Source organism: Chrysochloris asiatica, unplaced genomic scaffold, assembly GCF_000296735.1.
Source record: "Chrysochloris asiatica unplaced genomic scaffold, ChrAsi1.0 scaffold00154, whole genome shotgun sequence".
Lineage (NCBI taxonomy): Eukaryota > Metazoa > Chordata > Mammalia > Afrosoricida > Chrysochloridae > Chrysochloris > Chrysochloris asiatica.
The window spans coordinates 4430212-4440890 of NW_006408672.1; the positions used below are offsets into that span (position 1 = coordinate 4430212).

Sequence of the window (10679 nt, forward strand, 5' to 3'; positions counted from 1 at the left end):
TAATGAAACAAGTTATATGAATTGTTGAATGTGAAACTGATGATGTGCCCTGTAAACTTTCACTCAATCCACAATAAAAACCTTAAATTAAAAAAAAAAAAAATGAGCAGGACTAAAAATTTTTAGTCTTTGACAAAATAGACTTTAAGGCAAAAAACAGAGTGAAAGACAAGGACATTAGATCAGGATTAATGAGTCAGTTGAGTAAAATGACATAACCATAATCAATATCTATGCCCCAATGAAAGAGCCTCAAAATACATAAATCAAACTCTCTAATAGAACTGAAAAAAGAATGGACAACCCTACAATAATAGTAGGAGATTTTTTAAAAAACTTTTTTACAACATTGGCCTCAATGCATGTCCTTTTGTGATCAACTAATTTCACTCAGCGTAATGTCCTCCTGGTTCAACCATGTTGTAAGGTGTTTAGCAGATTCATCATTATTCTTCAACGTTTTATGTTATTCCATTGTGTATATGTACCAAAGTTTGCTTAGCCATTCTTCTGCTGATGGGCATTTAGGCTGTCTCCATCTTTTAGATATGTCTCTTATAGACAGCATATTGAAGGATCTTGTTTTCTTATCCATTTTCTGCTTTTTATATCTCTCTCTTTTTCCCCCCTCTCATTCTGCAACTAAGCACTCTCATGAAAGCTTGTAAGTCAACCACTTCGTGCCTTTGTAGCGCCCCTAATTTTGACAGGCAATGCTAAATTTCTTGTCCTTTTCAACCCAATACACTGAGGAAACAAGGTTGTTACTTGCTATGAAGAATCCTTTCCTTCCGGTTGGACTTCTGAGTCACTGCATTTATAGGCAAAAATCTAGAGTGTCAAATTGTAGCAATTTACACTTGTTCTCAGTATCAAGAATCTTTATATTCCTTGGTTCAAGTTCTGGTCAGCTAGCCATTCAAGTTCTGGTCAGCTAGCTAGGTCAAATGGGTTCTATCTGGGAGTTTGGCAGTTCACCCATACCTTCCTGCACTTCCAGCCACTTCATTTGTCCATGGTCTCAAAAGTTCACACATCTTCCTAAAGTTCAGACTAGCCAGGCTTTTCTCTTCTCTTACTCATCTCGAGGTCAATGGGTACCAATAGAACATGGCCAAACTCAGGCCATGTCTTCACTGCTGCATTTACCCCACTTCTATTCACAAGTAGAGCAAAGTGGTCACCAGTGAGCATATTATATTTCTCATGGGCTCCAGTACTAGAAGGAGGTTTCCCTGATGGACTGACTTTTCTCTCCTTGATGCCTCCAAAGCAATCAGTCTGCTTTTTTCCTGCAGGTCTTTCAATAAAAATCTTCTGGTCTCCCAGAAGTCTCGGTTGGTCTGCATGTGTTTTCAAGTGGGAATATCCCAACTCAGAAGGTTCTCAGTAGGGCTCAGAATTCCATGTACAGCTTCATACTCTACAACAACTTAACAAGAAGGCTATTTCCCTAGGCAGATTCTATTTCCCCATTTAGTAAATCCAATTAGTTATAGGCAGAAGGTGGGCTTACAAGCTTTCTGTCATCACACTTCCCAATCTTCATTTCTATCACACATAAATGTCTATTTTAATAGTAGGAGTTTTTAATATACACTTTTGATGAAGACAGAACAACTAGATGGAAATTTAACAAAGACATCAAAGAACTAAACAATACAAACAACTTGACCTCAGAGATATATGCAGAGCATTCAATGTAACAACAGCACAATATAAATTCTTGTCCAGTACACATGGAACATTCTTCAGAATAGAGAACCATATGTCAGACCACAAAGCAAACTTAAAACAGTAAATTTAAAACATCAAAATACTCCAAAGTATTATCTCAGATCAAAACACTATAAAGTTAGATATCAACAATAGGAAGATCAAAGAGGAAAAAGTCAATTACCATGAGTTGGAATTGACTCCAGGACAAATGGCGAAACTGACCATTATTATGAAAAAGTGTTACTCTAAAATAGGTGTGCAAAGTTGAAAAGACAGTTCATGATCTGAGTATCCTACCAACTCCTTAGGAGGACAAGTACACAGACAAACTAATGAGAATAGGTTGTTTGTTGTTAAGTGTCACTGAGATGGTTCTGACCCATAGCGATCCTGTACAGAGTTTCTGAGGAGTGACTGGGAAGCTTGAACTGTTGACCTTGTGGTTCATACTGACTTTGCAGTCCAGCGCATTAACCCACAGCGCCACACCAGGTCTCCATTATGAAAACAAAGAGGAAGGTAAATGTCAAAAAAGCAATGCTGAGTGTTGTGGGCAGTAAACCAACTAATAATCACAAAGGGACATACATCCAGAGTTCAAAAAAGGGGTATGGTAATGACGAAAAACTTGCTATTCATTATAAGAAACAGTTTATACTTTTTCTCATCTGTACTAGTCACTGAATTGCCTAGGCGTCCATAAGCCAGGAGTATGACAGTTGTAAGCCCTGGATTTAGGCAATCATGCAATAGTTGCATGGAATCTAGACAAGCAGATGTGTGGACTACAAGAAAAACAACTCCTGCTTCAATGTGTGTGGGTGAGGACCACAGAGCAAGAGGGAAGGAGAGTTGCATCTGCTGACTTTTGGTGTTTCTTTGATTGTATGAGACAACTGAAAAGACTATGGCTTGGGTCAGGCACACCTTGATCATCAAAGTGACATTTAGGATTAAAAAAAAAAAATTTACAAAAATTTTTTAGCAGATTTGCCCAAATCAATTTATCATTTGATTTCTTGATTGCTGCTACAACAGAATTGATGTAATTGAACTGTGGTGTTAGGGAAGAATATTAAATATAACATGGATTGGCAGAATTTAATCTTCAAATAAATACAATAAAATTGCTTCTTAGAAGCAAGGATTGCAAGACTTTGTCTTGTCCTCTTTGAACATGTCATCAGGAAAGACCAATAGGTACAAAAAGATACCGTGTTTGATAAAGTATAAGGTCAGCAAACACAGGAGAGATTCTCAAACAGGACACAAGACACACATCAATAGGCTCAAACATGCCAACCATTATGAAGATGGCACAGGACTAGGCACCGCCTCCTTCTGTTACATATACATGAGGTCGCCATGAGTCAAAGCCAATGCCCTGGCAACTGACAATACAAGAAACACAAAAACGATGCTGTAGAATGAGATCACAAATTCAACAGTGAAACATAAGCTAAGAAAGGCCTGTTCTAACTGCTGTCAAGTGAAACTATAAAACCTTTGAACCCAGGGACACATGACAGCATTAGAGATAATTAGCATTCTTCCCCAGTGAACAGAGTATACCATTAGTTTTCTCTAGAGCGCTCTGCTCTCCACTTTTTGCCTGTGACCAAGGAGACGCGTTTCCCTCCTGTTGACGGACTTGCTGCTTCATAATTCTCAATGAATGGGAAAGAATCAAATAACAATACCCCCCCCCCTTTTTTTTATTAAATGGACACTTACAGCTCATCCTCAAAGCAGATTTTGGCATACTTCTCCCTGCCACCCCCGCTGAGTAACTGATAGGCATAGGTTTTGGGAGGACATGGAGTCCAGTGGTCACATTTCTGTCTTTTGGGAGCTGGGGCTGTAATAAACAAGAACATAGCAGTCAGCATCACATTATTATTTGCCAGAAGAACCCAATGCTTGACCATGAACACTAGTCATCTGCTCCAGCATTCGATAGAATCTACTCTCAAAGGCAGTGGGAAAAAATCTAAGGTGACCTCAGGTACAACAGAATGAAACACTGCCTGCCCCTGTGGCAGGTTAGACTGGAAGCAGATCACCAGGTCTTCCTTTCTAGTCTGTCTTAGTCTGGAAGATTTGCTGAAACCTGTGGAGCATCACAGCAACACATAAGCCTCCACTGACAGATGGGCAGTGATTCTCCATGAGGTGCACTGGACTGTAAACTGCAAGGTTGGCGGTTCAAACCCACCAGTTGCTCCTCAGAAACCCTATACAGGGTTGCTGAGTCGGAACCAACATGACAGTACTTAATGCCAACAACAACAATATACAAAAGGATTTCTAAACAGCATTTGAATGGGAGGTGGTGGCTGAAGGAAACCAAGGTGCAGATCAACAACTATAAAGCCTGGTGTGCTGCTGAGGCTGGGCCAACCACTGTCCAAGTCTCTCAGTGACCAGAGTGAAGTCATTCACAGGATAAGAAGACAGAGTTTTCCAGAGAGCCCTCATCACTGGCATCTTGTCCTTTAGAGCTTCACTCCAGTGTCACCTGCTGCCATCTCTTTTCAACTCTCCAGTCACCCAACAGTGCCCAGCTCTGCCCTGGTTTACTTTATTTGTTTCTTAGCATTTGCTGTTAGGTGTCATCGAGTCAGCTCCAACTCACAGCAACCCTATGCACAATAGAATGAAATACGGCCTGGTCCTGAACCATCCTCATAATTCATCAAATTGTAGAAATTTATGCTCGCTCCTTATATCAAACTTCTTTATCTTCCTCTAGTTAAGTTATGATCAACAAGCCATCCAAGCTAGTCAAATGTGTACCTTCTGCAAGTTTTGGTGCTCTCACATGCTTCCCCCCCACCACCCCAATTCAGACCAGTTGGCCCCTTCACTCTCAATTCTAGCCCCCAGTGACCACGGGCTCAGGAGTTCATAAATCTCCCTAAACTTCAGACCAGCTAGCCCTTCTTCCTCTTCTTTCTCTTATCTCAAGGTTGGTGGGTGTCTATGGAACATGGCCAAACTCAGCCCATGTCTTCATTTCCTCCACTTCCATTCACAAGTAGATCAGGGCGGTCACCAGTGAGCTTATAAGCCTGCTCATATATTCCCTTTGAGTCTTGGAAGGGTTTTACCATGATAGGCTGACTTTTCTTGCCTTGATGGCTCCCAGGAGAAAAGTTTGCTTGATTCTGTAACAGCCAAACACTCTGCTTTCTTTCTTTCCTGCTGCTCTTTCTTTCAAGAAATATCTTCTTCTGTTCTTTTAGCTGCTCTGGGTTGGTCTGCATATCCTTTCAAGTGAGGATGTTCCACCACAGAAGGTTCTGGGAGAGGCTCAGGATTCCACCTAAGGTCCCCTACACCACAAAGGCTTAACAAGAAGCCCATTTCCTGGGGAAATTTTAGTATCCCTTTTAGTTAATTTAATCAAATCAGCTGAAGATGGGCTTACAAGCTTTCTGTGATCATTTTGCTTAATATTCCTTTCTAGCTCCTTAAATAAGGCGCTCTGGTAGCGTAGTGGTTACGAATGGGGCTGCGAACCTTAAGGTCAGCGGTTCGAAACTACCAGCCGCTCCGCGGGAGAAAGATGAGGCTTTCTACTCCTGTAAAGATTTACACCCTCGGAAACCCTGTACAGGGTCGCTATGGGTAAATGTCTATTTTACAATATTAGGCAGGAAACCAATATCCACAAGACAGTTAAGTACCTTAACATTATTTCCCCTCCTTCACCCGTTCAGACTATGTGTCAATCCCTGTATCACAGAGTCCTGTTTTTCCAAGGTTGATCATACATCACTATTTACTTCTATCTCATTTAGCCGATACATACCTCCCTAAGTCTTCCCTTATTTTCCTTATTCATCTGCCTCCCCTCCCTCTTCTTATGTATTGCCCTCCCCCTCCTTGTATATTGCCCTCATCATCATCTAAGCTATCTATCAGCTATCTATCCCCTAACCAGTAGTTAGCAGTACTCTGATAGGAGAACCTCTTGCTCCTTTTATTGTTGATGTTCTCACATGCAGTCAAGTCAGCTCTGACTCATAGCGACTTTATGCTCAACAAAATGAAACACTGCCCAGCCCTGTGCCATCCTCACAACTGTTGTTACACCTGAGTCCACTGTTGCTGCCACTGTACTAGTTCATTGTGTGTGGGGGGCGGGGTCTTCCTCTTTTTTGCACTCCATTTTACCAAGCATTATGTCCTTGTCTAGGGACTGGTCCTACCTAATAAAATGTCCAAATTATGACAAAGGAAGTCTCACCATTCTGGCTTCTAAGGAGCATTCTGGCTGTACTTCTTCCAACACAGATTTGTTTGTTCTTTTGGTAGTCCATGGTACTTTTAATATTTTCCTCCAATACCATAACTCAAATGCATCAATTCATCTACAGTCTTTCTTATTCATTGTCCAACTTTCATATGCATATAAAGCTTTTGAAAATATCAAGGTTTGGGTCACATGGACCTTAGTCCTCAATCTGACATCTTTGCTCTTCAACACTTTAAAGAGGCCTTGTACAGAAGATTTGCTTAATGCAATATGTGGTTTGATTTCTTGACTATGGCTTCCATGAGTGTTGATGGTGGATCCAAGAAAAACAAAGGCTTTGGCAACTTCAATCTTTTCTTCATTTATCAGGATGTTATTTATTGGTCCACTGGTGAGGATTTTTATTTTCTTTACACTGAGGTGCAACCCATAACTGAAAGCTGTGGATTTTGATCTTCATCAGTAAGTCTTTTTTTTTTTTAAAGGTTTTTATTGTGGATTGAGTGAAAGTTTAAGAGCAGATTGTCAGTTTTACATTCAACAAATCATACACTTTGTTTCATTACAATGATTATAATCCCCTTCATGTACCATCAGTTAACAGTATTTCTCTCTATTCACTTTAACTTTTTTAAAACAAACAAAAAACACTCAGGTATATATAATAATTTACACCTCCAAAGGGCACATTCTGCAAGTCTGCCTCCTGGCCACTAGCTCTTAGTCCCTCTCTTCTCATGAATCTAGAGTCCTCAGCTGCTCCCCCTCTCCATGACTCCATTTCTGCTTCTATCTCTGGAGTTGCTGCTTCTCTGGATAAGGTCCCGCATTCTACTTGTGCTCTTCTCCCTTAATGGTCCTAGGGTCCTCTGTTTCTGGACTAAGACTAACCACTCTCTTGTTTTTGTTACAGAACTTGTACCTTTACAATTGTGACAGTCACAATTAGTCATGATAGCAATTATTCACTATTGAGTCATACAAATCTTATCCCCATATCCTTTCACCAGACCCATCTAGACAAGATGAAAACTATTCAGTGGTGACACTTTCTCCCTCCCGCCCCCTTAGTCTTAAACTGAACTCCCTCTGAAACATTATAAGCCAGTCACTTCATGCCTTTATTGCCCTCTCATTGTAGGTAGCCAATGTCTAAGTTTCCCGTCCCTATTTACCTTGTGTACAGAGGGGATAGCATTGATACTTGGTGTGAAGACTCTTTCCCTCTCTGTTGATATTTAGAGTAACTATCTCTCTGACTATAGGTCAAGTTCATCAAATTGTAGCAATTTACCCTTGTTTCCTTTATTTAAAAAAAAATTTTTTTTTTTTAATCTTTCTCTAGTCGAGTTCTGATTATTGAACCCTCGAGGCTAGGTCAAATGGGTATTGTCTGCAAGTTTGGGTGTTCTTGTGCTTCTCCCCTCACTTCATATCAGCTGGGTGCTTCACTCTCAGCTCTAGCCCTCTGTGGCTATGTCCTTGTCCATGGGCTCAAGTGTCCTCAGATCTCACCACACTTGGACCAACTAGCCCTTCCTTTTCTCTCTCTCATCTCCAGGTCAATGGGAGTCAATGGACTGTGACTGAACTCAGCCCATTTCTTCATTACTGCCTTTCCCCCTCTTCCACTCACCAGTAGACCAATGTGGTCGCCAGCAAGTTTACATGCCTGTTTGTGTGTTCCCTTTGAGTTTCAGTCTGAGAGGGGAGTTTGTCCTGAAGAAACTTGATTGCTTGCCTTGATGGCTTCCTGGCGAACAGCTTGATTATTCTTATAGTAGCCAGTCACGCTGACATTTTTGTTTTGGGTTTTTCCTGATGACCTTTCTTTGAAGATGTTATCTTCTGTCACTGTAGCTGTTCCAGGCTGGTCTGCTTGTCCTTTCTAGTGGGAATGTCCCACCTCAGAAGGCTCTAGACAGGATTCCACCTAAGGTCCTATACTCTGTAAAGGCTTTGCAAGAGGCCTATTTCAATGGGCAAGTTCTAGAACCCCTTTTAGATATTATAATCAGTTATAGGCTGAAGACGGGCTTGCAAGTTATCTCTAATCATGTTCCCCAACATTCCTTTCTATCCCACTCAAGTGTCTATTTTACAATGGTAGGCAAGGGAAACTAATATTCATAAGACCGTCAAGCATTTTAGTGTTATTTCCCCTCTTCAAGCTATACCTAGATCCCTGTATCCCAGAGCCCTATTGTTCCAAGGTCAAGCATGCATCACTATTTACCTCTGTCCCACTTAGGACATGCAAACCTGTCTCAGTGTTCCCATATCTATGTTGTTCTTCCACCTCCTCCCCCTTCTTGTATTGCCCTCCCCAACACCCGAACTAAACCCCCCACCCCAGCCCCATTGTTGTGGTTACCTTATATTCCATTAATTCTTCCCTCCATTTAAGACAGTATATTTTATTATGTAATCTACCTCACCTTCCCACCATCTGGATTTCTGTTCCTCTGTGTTTACCTTCTTTCACACTATAATTGTTTTGATCATAGACTGACCTCCCAGATCCTCTGTTCTTATAACTTTATTCTGTCTTGACTCTTCTATTTGTCGATTGAGTTCAGGGTGATGTTGCCACGTACATCATTCTCTAGTTGTTGTCTGTTTTTCTTGGTTCTTAGTCCACAGAACTGCCTTTAGGATGTTTTTCATATCAGGGTTGGCTTTGGAAAATCCCTTGGAATGTTTTGGTTACACCATTGTATTTGATTGACACTTTGCTGGGTAGAGGATTCTTGGGTGGCAGTTTTCTTCTTTCAAGGTTTTATATGTCTCCCAATTGCCTTCTTGCCTGCATGGCTTCAGTTGAGAGATCCGAGCTTAATGTGATTTGCTTGCCTTTGTATGTTACACTTCTCTTTTCCCTGGCTGCTTTCAGGATTCTGTCCTTATCCTTGTTGTGTCCTTGGTTTTGGAGATCTTGATTATTATATGTCTTGGTGATTGTCTTTTTGGGTCTGTCCTTCCTGGGGTTCATTGAGCTTCTTGAACGCTTATCTTTCCACTCTTCAGGATATTAGGAAAATTTTCTTCCAGAAGCTCTTCAACTATCTCCTCTGTGGACTTGTGTGATTCTTGCTGTTCCAGAATGCCGATAATTCTTAAGTTATTCCTCTTCATGTTATCCAACATGAAGCTTAGGCCTTCTTCAGATTTTTTTTTATCCTTTTTTGTGTTTGCTCTTCTATCTTAGTAGTGTTGAGAGATTTATCTTCTAGCTCACTAGTTCTGGCTTCTATCTCTTCAATTCTATTCCTTTGCCCTTTCAGTGTTTTGTCTATTTCTGATATTCTATTATTAATTTTTGGACCTCTTATTGTAGGTTTTGAATTGTTTCCAATGCTGTATCTATCTTATTTGATTGTTCCTGTAGCACTTTTATGACTTCTTCCTAATTTTTCTGCACTCCATTGTATAGTATCTTAATACATTTTATAATCATTTTTCTGAATTCCTTCTCAGGTATTTCCAAAGCTGTCCATCTTCCAGTATGGAGTGTATGTCTACTTCCAGCCCATTGACCTCAATCACTTTATCTCATTTCTGGATATGTGCTGATATGGTCATCTGCTTCTGTTTTTTGGGCATATTCAGGAGTTATCTGTGGCCTTAATACTTAGATGGGTGTGTACTTTGATATTTTTTATGCCTTCTGATTGCCTCCAGGTAGATGTGATCAGGAGATGGGTTTCCCTTTTCACTCTTCTTCCTGAGAAATTTCAAGATGCCACTGTTGGTCATTGTAATGTTAACTCAGGATTTAATTTTTTGGCCTATTTTCTTTTTAGTATGCCTGTCCCACTCTACAATCCTTGTTCAGACCTTTATCCTAGTGATAAACAGTTCAGGGCCAGCTATTGCCATTTGGTTTTAAGTGGAAACTGTCACTTTAAATTTCGAGGACATCTGTGCACATGTGTAGTAGAAACCTCCAGGGTTAGGGGTGGGGTGTCCACTCACTCAAGCACCCCCTGTAGTCACCAGAATGGAGGTGTGCAGACAGTGAGAGACCAATGAACAGATACCAAAGAAGAATGTCCACACCTTTATCTCTGCAGTTCTGTCAGGCATCCGTGGCTGCTGTGATCCTTCACCCGCTAGGTCTTGCCCAAGATGGTAGCTCCAGGACCAGCTGAGTGTCTTGAACTAGAAAGCAATGGATTTCTTGCTTCTGCTACAAATCCCCCTAGCTGTAAGCCTTCCAACCTTCTGAATATTCCTTTACATGTGGTTCAGAGCTCTGGCACCATCCCCTGAGCCTGCTTGGTCCGATATTCTGTGTTGTTGCTGACGGAGCTCTTCACTGCACTTCCACCAGATCTGCCATCTTGTTTGCTCTCCCCCTAGATTACTCTTTATATCACTCACAAGTACTTAGGTTTAGGATCAAACACCAAGAGGGAATTATTCACTGGGTCTTGAAGTTTGGGACCACAGTCTCAGGGGACACCAAGGCCAACTGGCATAACATAGTCCACAATGACAATGTTCTACATCCTACTTTTTTTCCCCCTACATCCTACTCTTGTGAATAGTGACTGGGGTCTTAAAAGCTTGCAAGCAGCCATCTAAGGTGCTACTACTGGTGTCTCCCTGGTCAGAGCTAAGAAGAATGAAGAAAATGAAAGACACATGGAAGTTATCAGTCCAAAGGCCTGGAACAAAACTCAAAATTATATATATA

At 41.0% G+C, this 10679-nt stretch overlaps 1 protein-coding gene across 1 annotated transcript in view; it reads right to left on the reverse strand.

Annotated features, from left to right (window-relative positions):
- Nucleotides 1-10679, reverse strand: part of FAM3B (family with sequence similarity 3, member B) — a 67040-nt gene that overhangs the window by 41843 nt on the left and 14518 nt on the right. Inside the window, exon 3 of the mRNA XM_006870859.1 lies at nt 3454-3577. Within this exon, the coding sequence (XP_006870921.1) occupies nt 3454-3577 (124 nt within the window). The remainder of the gene's footprint in view (nt 1-3453; nt 3578-10679) is intronic.